Genomic DNA, 26,609 nt, shown 5'->3' with positions numbered 1-26,609 from the left:
TTCTTTATTCAATGCTTCTATGGTACAGGAAGGATCAGTTCAGTTGTACTGGCTACTATGTCTATTCAAGAACTCTCTTCTAAATAATTTTATTTCTAACAGAACTGTTTCTTTATCTGCCAATACTTACAAAACATGCTCAAAACTGGTATGTATGAGGACGTACACAAATGCACACATAGGTATCTCTAGCGTTTTATTTAAAATTCTCCTCTACAGAAAATAATCTTCAGAGGCACAGTTTAAATTTGTAAAAAGTATTCATCAAACAAAAGCAAGACAGCTATCACAAAAAGCAAAGAAATCAGTATAAGCAAAAGGGCTGCATCACTTAGGGTTAACAAACCCTGACGAATTCACAATACAGTTAATTTCCTTCTGGCACAGCTGCATTACTCACGTGCATGAAGTCCATGCCAAAATGCACCCATAAAATTAACTATAGCTATCCAGTCCAATATAGCAACCAGGAAGGAAAAGTTGTTTTAGACTGTTCATTTTATTTCTCAAACAAGACAATCACCAAAAAGGCCCAACACAAAAAAATAAAAAAAAAATTTAAAAAAACCCACAAAAACACAACAACAAAACAAAACCTATTCTAAAAACCAAATTTTACGCATGCATTCACACAGATACACATTGATGCTAACTGTTGTTTTCACTTTCACTTCTCAGAGGTACACCCTGGCTGGCTAAATCAATTCCAGGAGTACAAAAGAAATTGATAGAGGTCTTTTCTTCAAGAATGTAAGAGGAAGACTTAAATCCCAAGGCACAAAGAAACTGAACTTATAACTTCAGGAGCAATACTCCAATATCATCTTCTACATCAACAATTACATCAGAAAGATCTCAGAGTTCTCAGAACCAACCACCTTCATTTATCAAGTTCCAAAGAACTATAGAAGCGTTAGACTAGTCAAGAGAGTCATCTGGACAGACTTCTTACAGTATGCTGTCTTCTTTTAGAAAAACCGTAAGAGTGAATGTAGATAGAAGTCATAAAACTTTTAATCACAAAAAGGAGGAGATGTATGTGCACACAGAGGAAAGAATTTTATCTTTTCTTTTTCTGTGATGACTTGAACATACCAGGTTAACCACGCACTGAAACCTCAACCCTTATTTATTTAAATTTAGTAAACATTTACTTACCCAGCATCCTCCTGGAAGCCTTCCAATTCATCTCTTTGTTCTGCTAGGGTGGATTCTAGATCCAGATAGGTACCGTTGTGGGACAACTGCAGGGTACAGTCATCAAGCTGTAGAACAAGATTCAGATCGTTAGATTACAGCAGTCCTTCTCTCTATTACACCTCTAACATAGCCTTCCCATTTTCCAGGTCCCCAGACAAGATGTTGCAAAACCAAACTATACATTGGGAGTCCCTATTCACTAGACCTTGTTTGGTCACAACAATATCAACACAAACAACAGACACAGGGAAATTTATTTATTTCAACATATAGGAGAAGATTGGAGGGGCTCATCACAGTGCCTTTAGAATCCTGCGAGCAAAGTTAAGTTCACTTAAACATGGTATTTAGGATATGAATTACTGTTCTCTGTTCTTACAGTATATTTAGGTAGAGTTTCTGGACCTCTGGATGGAGGTGGAAGGAAGAAGCTGCTGTTTCATGTGTTACTAAACGTCCTTAACAAGGAAGGATACAGCCAAGGGATAGTACAAGGTGTGCCAGCCAAGAGATAGGGCGCTGCAGTGATGAGGAATGCAGTCAACCAAAACCCAGATTTTCTTATTTTCAAGCAGTGCACTACCAGCCTCAGAGGTTGCAGGGAATTCCTTCTGAGGCACTAGGGGAAGGACTGGAGACCCCTACCAACTTCCTACAAAGGTACTGAGTAACCAGAGACCAGACCTGAAAGCAGGAACCTGCCTGCAGTGACACTGAAGCGGGGGAGAGCAATTAATAAGCCCTCTTTATTTCCATCCTGTCTTCCCTTATCTTTGAGTGCTCCATTAATTGTTCCAGCTGTTCTTAAAAAAAAAGCCAGGTACAATCAAAGATAGAAATTTTTAATGGGCAGCTAGTGACAGGAGAAGGCCTAGGAAGATCCACTCTAAAACTCATTGCACAGGAATCCAGAATAATTACTGGATCAAGAGGGGTAACTGAAGAAGCCCGAGGGAAGAGCTAAAAAGTAACATGAGCTCCTCTCTCGCCATCAGATAACCCTGTGTCAAATCTCAAGGTATGAGGAAGAAAAGCCTTCCCAGGGCAGGGAAACAAGAACACATTCACCAAAGGGCAGGTGAAAGTCCTACCTCGCAACTACTGAGGTAAGTGACCATCTGCTTATTGAACCCACCTCGGAAGCAAAGAAACTGCCATCACTGAGCCCACTGAACAGGCTGCTCTCAACCTTTGTGTATCAACACAGCATTAGGCACCCTTTTGTAACTGGTTCCATGTTCACAAATATTGTAAGCCCCAGATGTGTTGTGCTACTACATTCAAAATCCAGTACTGTAGCTAAGCAGTTCTCAGACTGACTTGCCAAACAGAAGATGTTTCATTCTTCTGGATTTGGCAAAACAAACTGACAGGTCCTTTGCATGCCTCCATCTACCAAAAGGCCACTGTGGTATAAATGGCACATTCCTGCTGCAAAGACCACTTTGAGAATAGGGTGTTTAACAGTATACTTCATACCGATCTTCTGCCACAGCTGGTAGTCAGCAACTCTCTGAAGCAAGGGCCTGGAACAGCCAGTGACTCAAGGAAAGGAAGTTACAAACCTTTCATCATATCCATGGATTTTTCTTTCTGCTCTTTTTAACACTAGGAAAGAAAATCAATTGAGAATCCATCTTTGATGAATTACCTCTTTTAACTTCACCTCAAATTTATGGTTTCCAGTACCTGTTCAGGAAATCAGCCACACTTGTTATCTGGCAGTCAATACCAAAAACTTAGTCACTCAGTTTCCTAGTCACTGATTTATATATGCAAGAAAAGAACACAAATAGCCTTTGATTATTCTGGATTAGGTACACTGGAATTACTACAGTAGAGCCCATTTGTAATTAGCAAGTGATAGAGGGTGATTTTTGGATTGGTCCACACCACTTTGTTTTGCATTGCTTGCAATCTGAAAGACCTTGACACACTTGTGAGGTGGGCTGATGCCAACCTCATGAGGTTTAACCATGCCAAGTGCAAGGTCCTACACCTGGGTCGGAGCAATCCCAGGCACAGCTACAGGTTGGGCAGAGAAGAGATTCAGAGCAGCCCTGTGGAGAAGGACTTGGGGGTGTTGGTTGATGAGAAAATGAACATGAGCCGGCTTCAGTGTGTGCACGCAGCCCAGAAAGCCAACCGTATCCTGGGCTGCATCAAAAGGAGCGTGACCAGCAGGTCGAAGGAGGTGATCCTGCCCCTCTACTCTGCTCTTGTGAGACCTCACCTGGAGTATTGTGTGCAGTTCTGGTGTGCTCAACATAAAAAGGACATGGAACTGTTGGAACAAGTCCACAGGAGGGCCACAAGGATGATCAGGGGACTGGAGCACCTCCCGTATGAAGACAGGATGAGGAAGTTGGGGCTGTTCAGCCTGGAGAAGAGAAGGCTGCATGGAGACCTCACAGCAGCCTTCCAGTATCTGAAGGGGCCCTATAGGGATGCTGGGGAGGGACTCTTCATTAGAGACTGTAGTGATAGGACAAGAGGTAATGGGTTAAAACTTAAACAGGGGAAGTTTGGATTGGATATAAGGAGGAAATTCTTTCCTGTTAGGGTGGTGAGGCACTGGAATAGGTTGCTCAGGGAGGTTGTGAATGCTCCATCCCTGGCAGTGTTCAAGACCAGGCTGGACGAGGCCTTGGGTGATACGATTTAGTGTAAGGTGTCCCTGCCCACGGTAGGGCGGTTGGAACTAGATGATCTTAAGGTCCTTTCCAACTCTAATTATTCTATGATTCTATTCTATGATTCTAAGTTTATCCTCTGGAGAAAGGGTAGAGGGTGAAAGTAAAGCTGTATTTCAATTGTGTTCTATTCTTTCTTCCCCCCATGGGGAAAGAGTAAGTCATCAAATAAGGCGACATAAGTTTTTACTCTGACTCCTGGGAATTAAAGAAAGCAAAGAGCCTCCAAGTACAGGCCTCTGTCACTAAGAATAACAACAGTATTACTACTCTATCTTTCTAGTTACAAAGGATATTATTAACCTATGCTAATTCAAAATACATTCTTTAGACAAGAAAGACTAAATACTACTCTGGGAAACTTTTATCCCAGTAGCCCAGGGTATCTAATAAATGCTAATTTATTCAAAGTAATGCCAAAAGGCAAACTCCAATTAGATAAATGTTCTGCTGTCACTATGGAGATTAGGAAATTTGCCCACAATTTCCAATTATACTGAATAATTAGGGAAAAGGCACTGTGCTTTACTAATATCTTATGACTTTTGTATATAAAAAGCACAAGAACAGGAAGAACTTCATGTACAAAATAAAGACTAGCACATTCTACCTATGTTCATCTCATCTCCATAGTTTCAGCTGCGCATAGTATTCATTCAGGTTTCAAAGCACTGCACATTTTACGCTGTATCCATTAATAGGAGTTTAGGGTAATGGGAGAAACACAGTATCTTTTATTTCCATTACTTAACACTGTGTCTTGCCAGAATTATTTTGATTCTCATGCATGTGTACACACAGAGATGGAAGGGATCAAAACAACACTTTTTAAAGGAGCAGAGGTTTTAAGGCAATAGAACTCAAATCCTCCTCATATAGGATCACTTTGCTACTTTGCCTCTAAGCTTCATTTGCACACGTTTTACAGGCAGAATACAACATGAGAAGCCATCCTATGAATTATTTTTAATTAGTAAATTGCCGGCCTTTTTCAACACAAAGGATGGCTGATGTTCACTCATTAGAGCTTATTAGTAACAATTCAAGATGCTGGTCTCTCCCCTCTGGGAAACATTAATGCCTTGTATATCTACTATGCATCACTTCTCCCATCTCTGGAGACCCTCAAAAATGGCCTCATGTAGTTCATTCATGACACTTTTCCCGGTGATCAGAATTCACGTTAAAATCCTCACTAACACCATCTTCTTTTAGGACAATCGAAAGGCAGAATCCATAAAGACAGTCTTTCAAAGAAGAGTCAACCAAGTTGTTTCCCATAGTCACAAAGAAGACTGCTATTCAATTTTTTATAAATTAATTCTATTTATTTCACTTTGCTCTTCACAATTCTGTTTAACTCTTCAGTATTCCAGTTGTTGAGGTAGGCCCTCAGAAGAGGAGGAACAGCTTTGCCTAAGAAATCAGAGCCAAACAAGTGTAGCTATACGGCAGAACTTCAGGACAGCATTATCTACTGTCTGTAATCACATGTACTTCTCTCCTGCAGATTCCTGCTTCATTCACTTCCCAAACATCTTCAGGAAGCAAGACAAGTCCCACAACATCGTGCAGGAGGTGTTCAGAGTAGAACCACCCTATGCTTTCAAGGTATGTGATCATATCACTACTGACTAAATCATGCTGTATATGTCCACATCAGGGAAAGGGGGTGTCATAGAATCACAGAATACCAGATTGGAAGGCACCTAGCAGGACCTAAACTAGATGGCACAACACCCTGCCCAGGCAGATCTTAAGTGTCCAGCTCTGGGGAACCCACCATTTGCCTGGGGAGATTATTCCAATAGCTAGTTGTTCTCATTATGAAAAATTTTCTTGTACCAATCTGAATCTCCCCTGATTCAAGGTTACATTCACAATTTTTATTTTGTGTACAATAAACACTCATCTTAGGTGTTGCATTCATCTCTATGTAAATACTTAAGGGGTTTTTTAAAGTGAAACAATGATAATTTCAACAGAAGAAATTTTATTAATGTCCTTGTGCGTCATCATCACAAAAACTCTTTAAATAACCATGAAATCAAGTTTTCCCACAGAAAAATGGAAATGTAAGGAAACATAGGGGAAATGTAAGAAAAATTAACAGGAAGTACAAAAAAGACCAAGTGATATTTATACTCTTGTAAATTTATACTTACACTGTTATAAATTTCACTGAGAAGTTGAGCACAATTAAACTTAACTGTTGAGCACAGTTAAAATATCAGAACATTTAAAAGCAGAGCTTCCTACTGCCTCATCCTTTGCTATTTAACCTGTTACAGAGTGAAATCATACCACACAAGAGGAGAAGGGTGTCCTGGTTTCAATTATAACCAGAAACGGGCAGAGCAAGGTCAGAGGTGCAGAGCTCGATCTTTGCCCCACCTCAGGGGTCATCCCCACCTCATAGCACCCGCAGAGCCCTCAGCGTCAACACGGCTGTCTGTCACATGAACACACAGGCCGGGAAAAGTTAAGCAACCAATTCATGCAAGTTTTCCTTACAGGCTGCCAGGTACTCAAGAACATAGGGCAGGAGCTTGGCTTGTCATCTTCTTTTGCATGTAACCAAATCCAGCCAGTAGTGGCTAGTCCTTGAACCTTTAGGGTCAAAATAATTTGTACTACAAGGCCATCAAGCTTAAGAGGACTCAAATAGTTCGATAACAGTATACCAGTGATGACTTTTTTCTCATTGCAAGCACTGACCCACAGAAAGGGGTCACACACATTTCTCTTCATAAAGAAGCCCTTGTTGCTGTGCAACAGGAAAGCTCATCATTTCTCAGTTTCAGAGTTAAACCATATCACCAAAAGGAGCAAGGAACAGCAGGGGAGAAGAAGAACAGAAGCAGGAAAAGGTGACTATCAGCCACTTATCCAATGCCAATAAATGACCACTGCCACTTTCAGAAACTAGATAAATGAATAGAAAGAAAAAGGAAAAAAAAAAACAAACTGAATTCAGTTATTGTTTTCATCTACTGCCTTTAGCATCCTGTAATACACAAGAAATGCCTAAAACCAGAGGGCGGCAGGTGTGAGGAGAAAAGTACAAAACATGATTCCAAACACATGAAACCCACACGTCCACCTACAGACTGAGCACAACCACCTGCTCCTCCTTGCACATGCTTGTGAGCACCCCACATAAACACTAGCCTTCTCACTTCAGCAGCCCAGTGGGTAGCAATTCAATACGGAGGCAACATACACCTTACCATGCCTACGCAAACTATTGAAAGTCTGTCTTCTCTTCCTTTAAAAGGCTTTGCTAGATTAACATGCATCCAGAGCAAACTTTACTTTGGCTTGGTTTAACTTCTCTATCCCAAGGCAGCAGTAAGCTGGCCGAAGTTAAGGGAGAAAAATGGCAGAGGCACCCTCCTTCCTTTTCAAAAAGCACAGCAGAACCACAAGCCATTAGGAAACGTCATCTTCTTCCCTATTTGCTCAAAGACCACATAGTTGTATTTTTCAACAATCACGGAAAAACGCTCCTTCCTCACTCCCAACCCCCAGCCCTGAGAGACCACCCAGAAGAACCAATTTTGGATAATGTCCTGGGTTCAGCAGTAGCAGTCATGTTTCTCCTTTGTGGTAGCTGGTGCAGTGCTGCGTTTTAACTTCCAGCCTGGGAACAGTGCTGGTGAAGCCAATGTTTTCGGTTGCTGCTAAGTGATGTTTACCCTGACCAAGGACTTTGTGAGGCTCATGCTCTGCCAGGGAGGAGGGGAAGCCAGGAGGAAGCAGAGACGGGCTACCTGACCCAGGCTAGCCAAGGAGGTATTCCATACCACAGCACGTCATGCCCGGGGTGGGGGGTAACTGGGAGTTACCCAGAAGGACATGGGCTTCCGGGTGGAACTCGCTTTCTTGGCCGGTGGTATCGTATTCTCTTCCCTTGTTATTTTCCCTTATCATTGTTGTAGTTGGTAGTAGCGGTGGTGATTTGTGTTGTACATTGGTTGCTGGACTGTTCTTGTTTCAACCCGTAGGAGTTGCACCCTTTCGATTCTCCTCCCTGTTCCTCCGGGGGCGGGGAAGGGGAGAGCCCCGGGGCAGGGGGGTTGGCCTCAATTGCTCTCAGCCCGGCACCACTCACTGGGAGTGAGTGAACAAGCTGTCTGGCTAGGGTTTAAACTACGACAGACAACTCTCTCATAAATGTCCAGAAGGTGCTATCAAGTCAGCAGTGTGTACAAAGATAAAGCCTGCTATACTCATAATATTCTCTTCTATTTAACTACATTAACACCATTCAAAATACTCAGTTCGGTTAGCGATCAAGGATCACATCCATGGGATGCAGGGCCCTACATTACAAGATAGGAGGATACACTTGTTTACTGGTATAAACCACCAGAACCACTCAACTTTGCAGCCACTAGCTGGAAGCACAACCAGCTCTCACCAGATTAACAGTAAATTAAGCTATTGCTACTAAAGATTATTTTGCTCACCTGTTGTTTCTACAGGTACAGGGAAACGGAATGAGAGGGAGAGATGAAAGTAATCCAGTATCAAGATGCAGACATAAAAATCCCTCTTCAATTCTAGCTTCTGGCACAGACTTGGAAAATCCTTATCTTACTCAAGTGTCTTAGCTCATCTTTCATTTTAACATTGTTGGGTAGCAGTTTTTCTCATTAGTGGTGGCATACTCCTTATTCACTTACAGCATGCTTTGCACAGGAGGGTTGATAAGGGGTAAAGTTCCTTTATACTCATTTTTTCCTTTCTAAATACTAAGCCTTGCTTTGCTTTATGCATCACAAGTCTGACACATTTGCTCACTCCAACTACACAGTTCTTAAACATGCTCCCCTCTAGTTTAGCTGTTTTGAGCACTATATCCCATCCTGGTATCAAATCCAACAAATACCAGTTTATTTTCTGCATTGCCCTCTTCTCCCTTCCTTACCAAAATAGATTTCTCCTCAGGAAAAAGGAATAAAAACAGCTCTGCCTGCTCACCAGCCTAAATATATTTCATATTTCTAAGCAAACTGCACAAACTGATTAGTGCAAATGAATATTTAACACTGTTACATCTAAGGGCAAGCTTCATACTGAGAATGACTAAGCTATTTTCAGAATGCATCATATTTTAATGCTTTTGAAGTTTTATTACAGATCAGCAGATGCAGGTTTTCTGCACTAGCACATGGCTGGCCCTCTAAAATATAACAGGATCGCTGTCACTCCTAGTTCTTTGAGTAATGGAAAACGGCGATAGTTTAATTGCACCCCATGGATCACAGCCTACCCACCAGAATAACTATCTGGCTTCAGAGCCACCACCAACTGCCTTCTTGAAAACAGCCTCAGTCTCTCCGTTTTCATGTGAGTAGGTACTACCCAGTCTGTGACATGGTTATGTATGTTCCAGTCATCATTATTTTGAGCAACATCACAAAGAAAGACCAAAGCATGTAGCCCAGGAGTTATGATACATGACCCATCTCAGGTAAAAGCTTGACATTAACAAGATAAAAGGAAACTAAGTAATCTGTATGTATTAGTGCACAAAGTTAACAGTGTACACTAAAAGCTGTTCTCATTTTCAACTATGACAGCAACCCAACATGACATACAGTCACTGTGTCTTGACCTAAAAGTCCTATGCTCCAAGAAGCTTCACTGCAATTGCTTGTACTCCTCCCCCCACATATCTTTCTTCTTTTAAATATAGTTTCATAATTCAAAGTATTTTCTTAAAAATTATTTTAAAACTACAATAAATCAAATACATTTATGAGGTCAGAGTTTTAAAAGTAAGGTCAGAATTTTAAAAGTAAAGTCAGGCACAGGCTCTATATAGAAGGCAACTTATTGTTACACTCACAGAAGTCAGCAGTTTTCTAAACTCTAGCATACTCACTCTTACATACTAATTTAGAGGCTGGAGGAAAAAAATTTCTGGATCTGTAACTTTATATTAGAAGTACTAATTCTGCATGTACTACAGTATACCCCAAATTTTGCAGCACTTCAGGAGTGATGAGCACAGCCTGTAGGAGTAGTTATTAATGCTAATGCACCTCTGCTTTATTTTTAACTCAGTGATTGCTATTCACAAACTACTTCACAAGCTTTTCACAATTTGCAGAGCTTATATTCAGTTGCATTGATGGAGCCGTGCCTACGCACACATACAGCCTGCACAATTGGGCATAGAGGCTGTTCGAGCACAATTACTTTAAAAGGAACTGCTACTCTGATAGGAAAATGCTGGTATTTTGAATGTAGCCTGCACTCCTAGGCTGCAACAGCAGCTTTTATCTCTGGCCTGGTAGACACCACAAAATACTCCTGGGGTCAGGTAATGCAGTGCATGAAGTGAAACATAAATGCCACATTAGCTCCTCAGGAGCCACTGCAAAAATACACTGCCAATAAAAATATTCTGCTGAAATAACAAAGACACTGAGAACAAACACAGAAGTCTGTTGTATTAATATTATGGGTTTGACTTAAGAATAACAGAAGGAAGTACAGAGTTCAAAATTCTGAAACTGCTATTTCAGGGGTCTCTGAAATCTAGGCAACACACCATTGTGAAAACATAACGTGTAGATGCCTACCTGTTGCTATTCTTGGCCAATTATGTCACCAACCTTCAGACCTTTTGCTTGGCAATTCTCTTTAACAGAGTGTTCCGCAGGGAGCAATTCAGAGTTTACTAGCGTATCTGTGTCCAAATATGACACCATGTCTTCCAACAGCAGCCACACAGGCATTGTTAGAAAGCATGAGTGCTCAAAATGTTGACAACCGTGGAACAAGAAGCCAAATAAATTCATCTAGAGATGGGGGTTACTGCAATTCTTAGTAAGAACTAAAAAAAGCTACCTGAGATCATTAAAGTAATTGAATTTCTGCAAAAAAAACTGTGCAGAATAGCAGGCTGCACAGGGAGCTAACACACATGCTCTCTCCACTCCTCCCATCTAATCGAATCATCTCAAGTTAAATTAGTTAAATTTGAGATGACATGCAAACAACCAATAGAACTTAGTGAAGTCAAATTTAGACAAAAAAGAATCCAGCTCTTTAATTCAAGAAACCTACTGTATTTTCTAGTTTTCTTATAGTAAACATAATGAACTTGTATTTCCTAGTTTTCTCCTAGTAAATATAATGAACCTGCAGGACGAGAATAACCTAACCTCTGTATTCCCTCATTAACTTTCTGGCACCTAGATTCTTCTATTCCTTTTCCCCATTCGTGTTCAGCTCTTCCTAACTAAGATGAAGAAGAGCTAGCTCTTCTGACTTTTGTGGTTAAAATACATCTTCAGTTGAAAAGAGAGTGACCATAGGAACAAAATCCTTTATTTGGAAGTATACACAGCTTTTTGCCTGATACACAGAGGATGCCTCAGATGACACACTCTCATCATCATTTGGTTGGCATTACTGTGAAGGTACCCAAGGAAATAAAAATAATCTTTAAGAAGGAGATACAACAAGAAAAGTGAGAAGAGGAGAGGAAGGAGTTAGCATTGATGGAGTTTATCCTCTAAGAAAGCTTCTGTTCAGAGTGTGCGTATTTGTGTGTACAAAAAAAAAAAACCCAGAGTTAAAACCTCAGAAATCATTCTTTTAAAGGTAAGCAGTAGTCCAGGAAAGCAAAAATTAAAAACTTTGTGACAATATTCTCTGGTTTCATTTGTACTTCTGCTGTTAAACTGAAAACTGAGAAGTACTTCATATTTGAGAAAAGTTTTTTTGAAGTGATGTAGCAGAATGAACCAATGACCTGAAGCCTATTATTCTTAAATCATGTCCCTGAGAACAAGCTTTCTATTAGTATCCTCCACCTTGCTGGAGCAGTTAAGACACGTGGCATGTTCTAAGGATTGCATCACCACTACTCTAACTGCATTTGGGACACTGCAGGTTGCTCATTACCCTATCGCAGAAGTAGAATACCGGACTAGCGCAGAACCACCCACACTGTTTATAAAGGGGAGATTTAGAATTGATAAGAGTCAAAGATATAGTCACTAAAAAAAAACCCACTAAGCCCAGGGTAAATTGTCTTATAATCAAAACTGGACTCAGAGGCTCCTGCTTAGTTAAAACTAAAAAATAATAAACCAAAACACTAGCATAAACACATGTCTTAAGATACAGGAAAATACACATTCACACCAAGGGTTTATGTGAAATACAAAAGAAAATAAAGCATAGCAGGATTACCAAAGAGTACATCATACACTTGTCAACAAAATCATTTTTCAGACACAGCCTGAATCTTGTAGGTATAAATGAAAGATTTCACCTACTAACATTATTCTAATGACTACACTCATCAACTCTTCCTAATACTTAGACTGCTTAAAGGTTTTGTGGTTTCAAAACCAAACATCAACTGGGAAGTCATTAAAAGAGCATGATTTAAAATTTTAAGTGAATGAAACTCAATACAAGAACACTGAAAAAATGGTGAAAAATATATGGAACCCTGAAGACTCTCTTCTTAACTACTACTAGATTTTTTTATGAAAGCACAAGGAATTTTCTACCCTTGAGCAGCATTTATTTGGCACTTATGCTTCTTTTTTTTTCTTTTCTTAATATCTCATTCATTTCTTCCTCTGATTAGCTGCCAAGCAGTTTCAACCCCCAGATTTAAAATAGTTGCCTGGATGAGAATAGGCAAACAAAAGAGAACCTCTGCATTCATTAAGATCACTCCTGAATAATACTGAAAAAGAAAACCACACTCTCCAACTCAGTTACAAATAAAATACCAGTTTGTAAGGAAAGAAACAATGCAGCATTACCAGCCACATCACCACAATGTTCATTACTTGCTTATACTCCGATCGCCCTGTTTCAAAGGGCATAGAGAGAAAATAACTAGAAACAAATGACTTTAGTAATAAATTTCTGGTCTCTTTTCCTTGGCAGCAGACAGGCTCTAAATGGTAACAGCAAGGACCAGGTGATGCCATGAGAGGAAAAAAAAAAAATGAGACAGTTTGGGAAAGAGCAAGAGAGGATTGTGTCACTCAAAAGCAAAAGCAAAAAAAAAATGCTCTTAACCATTTTCAGAACAAAGAAATAAGTAAATGAAAGGAATACAAAACTGGTTAAAAGTGAGCCTTAAATACAGTACATAATGGGCCAACAAAGCACCTTAATTACGAGTTCAAAGCATAGAGATCAAATGCAATTAAATACTTCTAGGAATAAGAAACCTAATTTCTTGTAAATTAGGTTCTAAATAAACCATGCATGTTTCAAGCATCAGTCATCCAATATCTATTATTTATATTGGTCCATTAGGGTGCTACTCAGGTATCATATAATGTTTTGGGTTAGAAGGGACCTTAAAGGTCATGCCTTCCCTCCAGTGTTTCAACAGCACCATACAGCTTGGTGGTGTTGCTCCTGGCCCCTTACATGCCTTGTCAGCCACTCTCATGCAGCTGCCAGCTCCTGGCAGGTCTTGGTGCTTCCCTGGGGTGTCCCCCACCTCAGGAACTGCCCCCCTTCCTGGTATGCCATTATCCCATGTTCCACTGTGGAAAGGGCCTGCACCCAAGCTGATTGCCTCAGCAATCACTCTAAACCACCTGGTATTAGCTACCGTAGATCACTGCTGTAGTTATCAGTTCCTTCTATGCACAAAAGGACCACAATGTACCTATACACTGCTATAAGCATTACAGCTTATGCAAACCAATCCACTTGGGGCCCTTGTTTTCAGTGCTTGCTCCCAACATTTTTTAAAAACATTTGAATGGCTACAATAAAACACAAATAGCAGTTTTGATAGGTAACATGGGTCAAACTCACTGAGACTGAACATGTTTTCTGCAGTACTTGAATAATTCAACTTACAGGTGTCTAGCTTGTCAATTCCAAATGGATTTGCCTGCAGAAAAGATGCCAAGAGCATTCACAGACACCTGCAAGACCAAACATACATGGCACCTTTATGTACCTAAATGTTATGCCAACTTTAAGCAAATAGCTTTGTGTACACATTCTAGTCCCCTGTCCAGCAGTTGCAACAACTTCCTTGTGGTTATAGATCGCTTTGACAATCCACCTTACAACAAATGGTTGTGTTTCCTTGCAATGCAACTGGGCACTGAGATGTCAAAAAAGGAGGAGCTGGTCAGAAGTGTCTGATGCAGACTTGTCACCAAAGCCAAAGCATTATGGAAGAACTAACCTTTAGATATTTGAAGAATAGTGAGGAAGGAAAAGACTTTGTGGACATCTTTTGAAGACTAAGCCGATAAAATCATTTTAGAAATGGTTATGGTTATTGGTTATGGCTCTTAGGAGCTGACCTATTCCCAAATTAATTGGTGTAACATTTTGTACCATCGATAAGCCTTGATAACCATTTGGCTAAGTACAAGTGCTCCTCACAACCGTCTGTAGCAGCGTAATTTGGAATACCCTGTCACACACACATATGCCCTGAAGCTGTATGGTCTAGCTGGTCAGGTATTTTCCAGAAGATGCAGGAACACCATACTTTCACCTCACAAAAGTAGGGACTTGCTGACACTGTGATGGAGGACTTCCTTGGGAAAACAAACAAAAAAGCTGCAATAAACACGTTGATTTATGGTTTTGAGTTGAATGAGAAAGTGGATGTGGTTTATTAAGGGAACGCAACTGCATGTAAGGAGACACTTTTATTACTAAAAGTTGAAAGAGTTTGAAGGTTTTCACATGGAGAAACATGCCCAATACTTGCATTCTGGAACAAAGCTAGGAGTAAATTTAAAACAGTGGGAAGAATCACACTTCCCACAGCAGAATCAACCTTAAGGTGGTTAACCCGCAGACACACAGCAAGCTTTTGGCACATTCAGAAACAGTGAATGTTTGCCAAAGCCTCAGATCAGCATTTGTCACAAGCTCATCCCTCCTCTCCAAACATAGCCTTTTGGTACTTGCTGCATTCTCAAAAATCTAGAAACAAAAGTATATGCTTTCTTTTGACACAAGAATTAACTGTAGACCACCTTATGCTAGGAAAAACGTGTTAACCAATAACAATTAATAAAAAAGGTTTCCCTTCCACCAAGTCCCTTTAATCTCATTAAAAAGCATCTAGTTCAAGTAAAATGTAAAACTCTCCTGTCTGATAAAAACAACATGTATTTTGAGCAACTGTTAGGAAGGGGAGAGACAGGTATGATTCTCATTTTCTTTATTTCCTCTATCATCATGATACTTTCTCTTCACTGCCTTAAACAAAACTGTAGCACAGCCCTAAAACACAGAAGCAAGTAACAACACATTCAAGAAAAAGAATAGCCAATAATCTTTCTAGTATCAACTTGACTATGAATTACAGCAAGAACAAATTTATTTTCAGTATGAGCTCAACCACTTTTATACCACAATAATATAAGTGAGCTTTACCTCAGAACTGTAGCTGTTCATCCTTCCAGTTTCATTCATTACAGGCAAACATCTCACATAGCTCACAGACTGCAGCGAGAGCTAGCTACAATTAAAAACTGAAATACGAAGCACAAAGCTTTGTTTTATTCATGGTACTTTTGTTTGCTAATTAATTTGAAAGTAATTCTGACAGTAGGATGAGTAGCCTGGCTTGGTTAAGCTGCAATCTTATACTACATAGTAAAAAGGTAGAGGCAATACATATTATAACAAGAAAAAAAACGGGCACAAAGCCAATTGCAGTTTGCAAAGCATCAAGGTCTTCAGTGCCATTCTAACCTCACATGTATACACCAGTGTAACTTTATCAGCTCCATAGGGATGGTGTCATCTTCTCCAACAGCATTGCAGTGAAATAAGAAACAGGTCCTTTCAATGTGCAAGAAGACCCAAACTTCTTCTTTCTTTTTTACAGAGCCATAGAATTGTTAAGGTTGGAAAAGACCTTTAATAGAGTGCGACCATTAACCTAGCACTGCCAAGTCTAGCACTGAACCATGTCTCAAAAGTGCCATAACTTTTAAATACCTCCAGGGATAGGGACTTAATCACTGCCCTGGGTGGCTTGTTCCAATGCCTCACAAGCTTTTTGGCAGAGAAATTGTTCCTAATAGCCAGCCTAAAGCTCCCCTGGCACAACTCATCCTATTGGTTGTTACGTGGGAGAAGAGACTGGCGCCCACATAGCTATAGAGGGCAATAGGTCTCCACTCAGCCTCCTTTCCTCCAGACTAAAACAATCCCAGTTCCCTCAGCCTTTCCTCACAAGGCTTGTTCTCCAGACCCTTTGCCAGCCTTGTTGCCCTTCTTTGGACCTGTTCCAGCACCTCAGTGCCTCTCTTGTAGTGAAGAGCCCAGAACTGAACACAGGATTCGAGGTGCAGCCTCATCACTGCCGAGTACAGGGGGATGATCACTGCCCTGATCCTGCTGGCTATGCTACTTCTCATACAGGCCAGGATGCTGTTGGCCTTCTTGGCTGACTGGGCACAAGCTGGATCATGTTCGGCTCTGTCAACCAGCACCTCCAGGTCCCTTTACCCCCAGGCAGCTTTCCAGCCACTCTTCCCCAAACCTGTATCATTGCATGGGGTTGTTGTGGCCCAGGTGCAAGATCCAGCACTTCCCCTTGTTGAATCTCATACACTGGCTTCAGCCCATCGATCCAGCCTGCCCAGATCCCTCTGTAGAGCTCTCCTATTGTCTAACTTGGTGTTGTCTGCAAACGTACAGATACCCTCATCCAGATCCTTCTTAAAGTTATTAAACAGAACTGGCCCCAACACTGAGCCCTGAGGAACACCGCTCATAATCAGCTACCAATTGAATTTAACTCCACTCACCATCACTCTCAGCTCAGCCATCAGCCAGTCTTTTCACACAGTTGGTTTTTTTTCAGTGCTCAAACCATCCCCTGTTGATAAACTAGTCCTGCTCTATTTAAAAAGGCAGAGGAGGAAGGATTAAGTACTGGGGATGCATTCAAAAGGCAGTCCATGAAAGGAATTTTGAAATGCTCCACAGGCACTTAGCTGTTGTAGTTGGTTAGCGCATGGCCATGGCAACCCTGGGCACGCAGGGCCATCCCTGTGTCTGTGAAGACCCACACTTCTCCTGTCTGTAGTCTCCCCAGACGACCTTTCACTTCCCAGAGCAAAAAATAAACTTCAGAAAAAGGCAAGAGGCAACATTCAAGCCCATCTTGGCAGTAGTCCAAAGCAAAAAAAAAAAAAAAAAAAAACACAAACAAAACACAAGCCAACAACAAAGACCCACAGATTGGAAAATTGCTGACAACCTAAGTAGTAGGAAGTTTCTGATGATCCAAAAGCCATTGTGAAGCCCAATTGAAAACAGCAGCTATGATTGTTCGGCCAGGCAAGGAATAGCTGACTCAATCATCCTAAAACAGGAGAGGAATGTACCTCTTTGTCATGCATGAAGAAGGTTCAAAGTAAGAAACTAAAAATACACTTTTCTGCTAAAACAGATACCAGAAAGCATTTTCTCTGTAAAGAGCAACTACACATTCAAGAAGACATTCTTATTCTTTCTTCCTTTTTTGAAAATGATACTTTAATTTCTACAGCAGCGATATTTCAGGCTGAGGTTTTGGTGTCTTTTTTTTCCCCAAGGCATTTCGTTGCTCTTTGGTGGTTGAGCAATCATCCTGCTAGCTTTTATGTTTCGATACATGCTTCAAGCATTTTTCAGGTTATTTGGTTTGAGACACAGAAATAAGCCCCAGATGTTTCACTGAGGTTTTCCACCAGGAAATTCAGGGCCCTTCCAGATGTCTCATATCTAATAGTCCAAACTTACTTTTTATACATGACAGCTATGAATATTTTCTTTCCAACAAGTTGCTTATGGGATTATTATAAATGCATCCATAAAATGTAGGCACACGCTGCACCAGGTGGATTTAGGATCATTTAAAATCTAGCAGCAATTAAGTCTTCCTAGTTCTTGCACCTTTGAAGTATTTTACAGATCCTTTATCCTTGCTTGGCACACTACAGCAAATTTGAAAGAATGAATATAATTTAAGAAAATGAGCAATCTGTATTTGTAATTACATGAAGTAGGTTTCCATTTCTATGAGCCTTGTAAATTACTATTTTGAGTGCACAGTCTTGCTGCAGCTTTAATGATGTGAAGACCTATAAAATATCTTTTACCTCGTAAGATGCAGAACCCTTGATAGTTAGGATTTTTCAGCATCCAGTGTGTCACATCTCTCCTTGCTTTCCTTAATCAATAGGTAACTTTCCAATGTCTTGTAGGCAATAACTGCTTCCTCTCTCTCCCAGCAGCACAAGGACTAACTACCTTTGCTAGCATTGTCTCTGTACCACGATTATCAGCCATCTTCCCTTTTAAACTGTGTACTATGTTAACACGATCCAAGTAAGATATCAGCAAGTGTTCCTGACATTCAGGCCTTAGAGCTCCTACTTCTATTTCAGATGAGAGGATAGGCTCACATACCCATCTAAGAAAAGAACATTACCTCTCTTTGCAGCTTTGTCTTTGTTTCCTCGGAGAGAGGCACAAGAATTCTAAACAAGCAATGCTGGAAAGAAAAATTAATATCCCATGATTTTTCTTAAATAAAATGTCAGTTGCCATCTTGGGCATCACTGTACAAGACTGGGTTTGCACCTGGGATTATTTAACATAATCTTGCCTGATTATTCTGGCAGCAATACCTCCTCTCCTCATAGACAGACAGGCACAATTCTCAAAGAAGATCCCGGGATTCCACATGGCCATCTGTAGGGACACAGATTCTGTGCACACAGATTTCTCAGACTGCCAAAAAAATACATCATGAAATAACAAGCAGGAAAAGATGAAGGTCCTGATTTGTAGGGAGCAAACAAAATAGTTAAGTGTACTCCCTCACTGGTATGAGAGTCAGATCTCATCATAATCATAGTTATACACTGACTTCTCATGCTCACCATGAGCCCAGCTCTTCCACAGTTCTGCAGGCACAGTCACCTTCAATACCTCCTGTGCCTCAGAGAGAAGTAGGAAACTGGCATCTTGACTTACAAGGATTTACTTAAAGCACATAATTCTGTTTAGCTCTGAAGGCAGTTTATTCTCAATCAGCCATTTTCCCTGAACAAATTCAGAGACGATAATCTTTAGCAGAACTACATCTTAAAAAAAAAAAAAAAAGAAAAAAAAAAGCCAACAAAACCAAAACTTGACTAATTGTAAGAAGTCATATCTTTGGCTACATTAGCAAAAAAAAAAAAAAAAATTTTAAAACCCCCTTGATTTTATGTTTACTGGGCCACAAAACACTTAGTACAAGAATAAAATCTATTTTTCTTTTGTTCTCTTCTTTTCCAGTTAGACATAATGTTTATGATATGAAACTGCACTATGTTTATAGAAAGAAACTGCAGTGATGAGTAACTGCAAACCCTATGCACCAACAGAATAGTTAATACATTCAATTTGGTTGTCCTGACTGTCCTTCCAGAACTGTAGGAAAATATTGACTACTAGTGAATAAACACAGTCCTTCTTTAGAAGCAATTTATTAAATAATGAGGGTGGGGGTAACGAACAGCCCGTAGTATAGATCTGCAGTCAATTTCTACTATACTTTGCAATTGTTATATATGTGGCAACTTTGTCCTTACACTGGAGGGAGTGCCTAACACAAAGTTGAGTACTGCACATTAAAACCAGCAATGCTGTGAGTACATGACAAACAGAAACCCTGAGAGTGAAGCATTCCTATTTAAGCTTATGTAGGATCTCTCTAGCTCAGCATTAGCCTCCCCCCATTAGCTTTGACAATGCTGCCCTTCCTGTCTGTAGTAGACCAGGGGAGCAAAAACCCTCCTACAGCGTGTCTGCAATCCTGGCCACTGCAGGCACTGGGCTCTAAGTTTCAGGATCTTGCTTGGTCTCTGCCTGACTCCCTCCTCCTAACCCTGCTATACTCAATCTATAAAGAGACCTGACAGCAAAGTGAAGGAGACAGCCCACAAGAGCAGGGTGTAAGGCTGCATCAAGCTAAATAACACTGACATTTCTGTTTGGGTGTTTTGTTTCATTTCAGCAAACTCTCTCCATTATCTTGAGATTTTGTTTAAGCATCTGATGTGGTCTCCAGTGACCTCCTGTCAGTTCTCGCAGAAGAGAAAGGCCAGGCTGTGCCACAACCAGCAAAACCTCTGGCTCCTACAGCATCAGTGGATTCAAAATTTCAACCTTTGAGCATATGTAGTAATGCTTTTTCATCCCGAAAGTATTGAGATGGTCTCCATTTTAAAGATACTTGTGCACCTTAACGGCCCTGGGAGCTGCGGCGGGGAGCAGGGCTCCCTGCTAAGCAAAGACAGCTATACAAGCAAGCACGACAGAAAGAGCTCTTGGTCACTCAGTTCGGTAAGATACTAAACCAGAAGAAAGCTGGCATAGCTTTAGGACACAGAGGATCACATTGCAGAAAGGCATATAAGAGCACCTCAGCATATAAATAAAAACATAGACATCAAGGGCATCCCTGCTTTCCTCCTGCTACAGCCTTGGTTGGAATTCAGCATCAGGTGACACAAGTCACACTTGAGAACAGTGGCACATTTAGCACAAAACATTCAAGAGATTCTTTTCCCCAGTCATATAGCTTTTTGGTGTACTAAGATCATCTTCCAACAAGCAGAATCAAGTAATTCAATAATTTCTATTCCTGAAGGGTCAGCCCTGATTGCTAAACAACAGTGTCATGATGCTAAGAGAAGCGGTCAGGAAAAGTGTCAGGATGCTAAGAGATTGGAATTCATTACTGTTGTTACTATATTCATTACTGTCTGTAGTTAAACTTTTTGCTGAAAGTTTCTCAGAGGCTGGTTCAAAGGATAACACTTACTTCAGGGAAGCTGGAAAGCCTTCATATATTTTATTGCAAGCAACAGACATAATTCTTTAACCTTATTTTCCCTTACAGAAGCTTGAAGAATCTTAAGGCAGCAAAATAATTCTCCTGCCCCCAAATGATAAAATAAGAGAGTAAGTACAAACCTTTTTTCTCCTGGACAAGAACAAAACAAGGTGCCAATAAAAACTTGCTCATCAGCTTAGCACTTTGTTTTGTATGGCTTTAGGAGACCACGCTAAGGGCACAATACAACACTCAAAGGAAAGCTGCATAAACAGAATGTTAACTCCAAGGTCTGCCAGCAGCAATACCAGCTTTTAAACTTCATGCCAGTTTTGCCACAAGGATACATTCAGATGAAGAGCTTCCCCTGGAATCCCAGGCACCGCTCTCTGCCCACCCACCTGCTCCTGCTCCCAGAGAGCTAAGGGTCCATGCTCCAAAACCTCTCGTGTTTCTGGGAAAAAGGAATGGCTATTGTCCAAGAGCTAAGATGAGAAAGACAATATTTACTGCACATTTCCCATCCTGCCACAAATGTACATGAGCATCCAAGGGCAAGGTAAGCTTTGTTTGTATTACAAGGGATTGGTTTGGCTTTTCCTTTCGCACTACTGCGGTAGCCTTATCCTTCTGCATATAGAGGGACTTCAGAGTCTTCACCCAAACAGAGGCTCTTCACTCAATGACCTCAAAAAATTACAGGTCAGCTTTATCTTACCCAGTGCAAGCATCTCTGCAACTAACAGTACATATTTCCCAATTGTAACTAATGGATATGGGCAGAAGCACACAAGGCTTTCAATATTGGATTGTAATATACAGCTTAAATGTAATTTCATTAGTAGCTTATCTTTTTGTTAGCACTGCAGGTTACAGCTACACCCTTTTTGTAGATGGCCCTCCAGAAATTGCTTCTGAGAATCACAAAATCACAATATTACTATTTCCAAGTTTTAAATAAATGCTTTTCTTGGAAAAATGTGGCCTTTCTCTAGGCTATTTTTCTTACACTGTTACCTGCAGCGGAAGAAATGAGTAGGCCCCGGTTACATGAGACAGTTGCCCCATGCATAAAATACACCCATCACCATGGTTTCATCCATCAAGAGTAACAAAGTGATTATCACCAATGGCCAAAATCTGCCTCCTTGAGGAGGCTCACAGCAACCTGCAAACCACCATCACTGTCTGATCTTATACCTCCTGCTACAGTGCAGTCTTCGACGCTGAAAAAGAGCAAGAGAAAGGGTAGGAAGGAGAGATGCAACAAACATTCTTTGCTACACAGGCCTTTGTAGTTGCCTAAACACCTCGACATGATTGTATAAACATTCTGTGGCCAGGGATTTGCACTCCTTTCTCCACAACAAAAGCAAACTAAACACTGTAGTTAGCTTCAATAATATCTGATTAAGTAAACGGGTTTTTTCCCTTTCCATTAAGGCAGGTCATAAAGGCTGGCACTAATATGAGCACCATTCAGGTCATTGCTCGGTGGTGACAGCTTTACAGTCAAGCCAAAACAGGTTCCAACATAACAGCAAATATAAGAGTCAAATTCCCTGGTAGGACAGTCACAAGATTGTAACAACTATGCTATTACCGGCGATGGTAAGAACAGTCATGCCAAATCACTCATATACTTCTCCAAGCAGCTAATTACAATTTCTAACAATGAATCCTATCAGTATTTAACAGAGATACCCAAAAATAAACAAGGGTTTCAGTTTGCTGGAACAGATCCCCATGCAAAATATCTGTTCACAAAGTTACAACTGACAAAATGCAGTCTACAGGAGATACCAAATTTGGCTAACAACCTGCTCATGATTGTGTCCTTGTCTGTGGTCCAGGAAAACTTTACAGACCTTCCCTCTTTTTTTCTCCTCACATACAACCACCCCAACTCCATAAGCCTTTGGTCCTCTCAGAAATCTGCCTTCGGGAATAACTCAAACCATAGGAATTTTTAGTAGCCACACGGAAACGCAGCATGAGATCAGTCACTTTTAAATTGTCAAACTGCCAACTGTTAAAAAGTAACATGCAGGCATGACTCCAATATTGACCTCCTGTGACTCACTCACAGAGCACAATTCAGTCTTACAACTGAAGGCTTATTTAGAAGCCTTCTTGTCCAAGCCTTACTTGGACAAGTACCCAACATGAGAAAACAAAGGTAGGTACAAAAAAAAAAAAACAACAAACAACTTGTTTTGAAAACACTATTTTGATTGCATCTACATATACACGCAGTGGTCCAAGTAATTGTTTGTAGTTTATTTTCCCCTTCCCTGATTTTGACATCTAAGAGATGTTAACATTTTAACAGAGACGGAGCACCTGGCAGCCTGCATCGCACGCTGGTTCCTTCAGAAGAATTCACTAAGGAAGAAGTTGGGTTTTTTCATTTTAATATTTCTTCAAACCATATTTTATGAGTTGGTGCTTAATTATGTCAGACATTTAGATTACTGTTTTTATTCCAGGAAATCTAATTTGGTGGATGAAGAACATGAGCGCATAATTTTAATCAATCTCCTTGAGACTTCTTAAAATAACACTAGCTGATGACTACTAGCAAGATAACAAGCTATTCTCCCCTTGTCAGCTGCATATATCTTTCTGAAATATTTGCTGGAATATCAGTGACAAACCATAACAACATGAAGGAAGTAAATATAGCTGAACTTGCACTTCACTGAAAAATACCTCTAATCTGCTTTTTGTCACTCAAATCACACCTAGCCGTAATGATTTCCAAATGCTGCGGTCTATTACCAATGGCTTTCCCACAGAAGCAACATCAATCTAAAGACTGGGTTTAAGGCAAGGGCGTTCTTTCAGCAGCCTACCAGAACTATCGAAGAACAATATAGTGAGCCACTTATTTGAGGTATATATACTAGCCAACTTCATCAAGTTCAGAAAATACCTTATACAAGCATAAAATCCTAGAAATCACTGGCCAGCATTCTGCATATTGCCTTTGTCAAATATTAATTAAGACATATTACCGACAAACTGCCAAAGCAGAGCACAACTGATAGCATATAGTAAGTCTGAATAAAGCCTATTTTTAGCCTGCAACTCAATCAGCACTCTTACAATGGCTAGGATTAAAGCCCAAGACAGCCACACTGCTGTATATAGGCCAAGGCAATTACATGTTGAAACATGCTGAGAGAACATGACGGTAAACTTGGGTCAACACTGGGAGGAGCAGCACTGGACAATTGTTCTGTGCTACATGACATCTTTACAGGCAGAATGTACACTCATATCTCACCTGTCTTGACTGTCCACAAAGGAAAACATTAAAAACCAAATAAAATAAAGTTTTATTCCAATTCCTACCGATATGATTTAGTGCTTATGAAAGACAGACAACGTTTCCGCAACCTTGAAAATCAATATTCTTTTATGTTCATTGGCAGCTGTCTAGATAACTTAGCTTTTTCAACACTAAAGCAGCCCACTTCAATCCTGCCTTGAAAATGCTGCCCGTGAGGAGACAACTCAGTCCTTACTCTATGTGCTCCTGAACTTCTGTGCTGAGGTAACAGTTACAAGACCTGTTTTGAAACAGCACTTGCAAGGATGTTTTTAAATACCTGCACTTCATAACACACAAAATAAATAAATAGATAAATAAAATTTCTTCAAGCCATGAAGTTTCTATACATTCAAGGGTAAACACTTTACTTACAAATGTAAGCTCTAGCTGTCTTCTTAATCTTCAGGAGTCACATTTTCCCCTGCAACCAAGGACCTATAGGGCCTAATGTTTTAATACCATCTAAACAAAAGAAAGTGGCATCACAATGGGATGGCTCATCCTCTAGGATATGTCTGAATATCAAACAGCAATGACTTTCATAAATTAAAACTGAAGCTGAATCCTAATCAGTGATGTGAGGAAGAGTAATGCTGTGCTTCATTACCAGGTTCCCAGCACCATTAATATTTTTATATACAGCTTCTGAAATCTAGCCTAAACAGTATTCTCTTCCTCTTCATCTTTGTACATGCAAACATTAGGCAACGCCTCCTTCAGTGATCCCTTGACAAGAGATAAAGACTACAAGGAGCATGTACATGTTCTGAAGACTTTCATGGTCAACACATGTATCAATTAAGGCACATCTAATTAGCAAGGAAAGAATATCTGCATCTTGAGATAATTCCCTCCATCATCACAAGCTTCCAGATTTCAAGCTGGTGGTCATTTCTCCGAAGAGACTTTCTTGAGTGCTGATCACTTCTCTTCAGCAAGTGAAATAAAAGCACAAGAAAAACTGAACTCTGAAAACCTGAATAGTAAGTTCAGAAACTCAAAGATATGTACATACCCTAGGCTTAACATAAATTCACATTCATAACTGGTGGCTTTTTTATCCACATTTCAAAACCAAGCAAAAAGAGTCCATCAGAAAGACAGAAAGCCTAAAAGCATAATTCAGTGACATCTGAACTGACAGAAGAAGCCTAAGTCTCAGAAACTATACTCTTTTATCTTCTAAAAGATCAGGATTTTTTCTACAACTTCTCCCACAGCATTCAGCTTCATCAGTAAAAGGGCTCTTTTTCCTTCCTAAGCCACGATTCAGTCTAGAAAGTTTCTTAACTACAGTAACTTCCACATAAGGCAGAAGCCCAGTAAACCCAAACATACAGCAGCTGAAACAAAACTGTAGACAAGTTAACACTGTAATTAGGCTTAAAAAAAAACAAAAAAAAAAAAAAAAAAAAAAACAACAGCTGAACTCAGCATCTAAACAAGGCCATGTTATCATCTACAAGGAAGTAGGATAACTCTAAACACACTACTTTCAATAATTCAAGCTCACTTCCCAAAAATATGCAAAGGGGACATAAACAAGCAAACATAATAAGTACTGCAATATAAAATGAAGGCTGCATAAGACAGGTAGGGAATGCTTGAGTTGCTGGCAAACAAAAAAATGGATACTAAATTCAGAAGAGCTGCATTTCTTTCTGCCTTGTACAGCCACAAGACAAAAACATCTCATCTATAATAATCCAACCAGAACAAAAAAATTCACAGTAAAATCAGAGTCCTTCAGCTGATGCTGCAATGATCATTGCAATGCATTAATCATTTAGAATATTAACACAGGCTAAACCAGTCATGTCTGTCTGAAATCAAATGCCATGTTCAACTTATACCCAGCTTTTCCACTTGTGAATAAAGCCTGCCAACCTTACTTATGACCACTGGAGAGTTACAGGCCTCCTGCAATTATAATTGAAGCTTGAATCAACTAGTAGTACAATACAAAGCACTTGCAAGAAAGATGAAAACAAGCAAGAATCACATCTACAGATTGAAATGCACAAATAGTATAATTTGCCCTAGCAGTAGCTTTTCTTTGTCAGGCACATAGTTTTTCAAATCACATTAGTTTCCTGTAATGATACCTAAAGGAAGAATTTCAATGAAGTGTCCCTCATGAGTGAAAATATCTGAAATACAAAAGGCGCTAATCTTAGGACCCACACACTTCCATAACTAGACACATAAGTCACCAGCTTACCTCCCTTCCTTGGCACCTGCCACTCACCACTATCAGACTTCTCAGCCCTGGTACCCTTTCGAAAGTGACCAGAAAAAAAAAAAACAAACAAACACCAAAACACAAAGAAAATCCCACAAATTAACATACATTTGATAGGCACCAGTCACAGAGGTCCTCACTAACTGTAAGACAGGGCAGCACAAATTTCAGGAAACTTCCTTTCCAAAGGCCACAAGAAATAACACCATTTTCTTTCTCCTCCTTATTGGTCTCCAGGTGCTCATCACCTTTAATTGTCAGGCTCTGCAG

At 40.2% G+C, this 26,609-nt stretch overlaps 1 protein-coding gene across 14 annotated transcripts in view; it reads right to left on the bottom strand.

Moving 5' to 3' along the window:
* The window catches only part of FHOD3 (formin homology 2 domain containing 3), a 373,808-nt gene that overhangs the window by 338,171 nt on the left and 9,028 nt on the right, over positions 1-26,609 (bottom strand). For all 14 annotated transcript variants that reach the window (XM_062610938.1, XM_062610941.1, XM_062610937.1 and 11 more), the window contains exon 2: positions 1,159-1,265. In XM_062610938.1, coding sequence (XP_062466922.1) covers positions 1,159-1,265 — 107 coding nt within the window. The remainder of the gene's footprint in view (positions 1-1,158; positions 1,266-26,609) is intronic.

The sequence above is a fragment of the Pezoporus occidentalis genome, unplaced genomic scaffold, assembly GCF_034315485.1.
Source record: "Pezoporus occidentalis ecotype Australia unplaced genomic scaffold, CSIRO_AGI_Poc_V1 ctg15, whole genome shotgun sequence".
NCBI classification, from domain to species: Eukaryota; Metazoa; Chordata; class Aves; order Psittaciformes; family Psittacidae; genus Pezoporus; species Pezoporus occidentalis.
The sequence above is the reverse complement of the archived record's forward strand: the minus strand, read 5'-3'. Positions and strand labels throughout refer to the sequence as shown.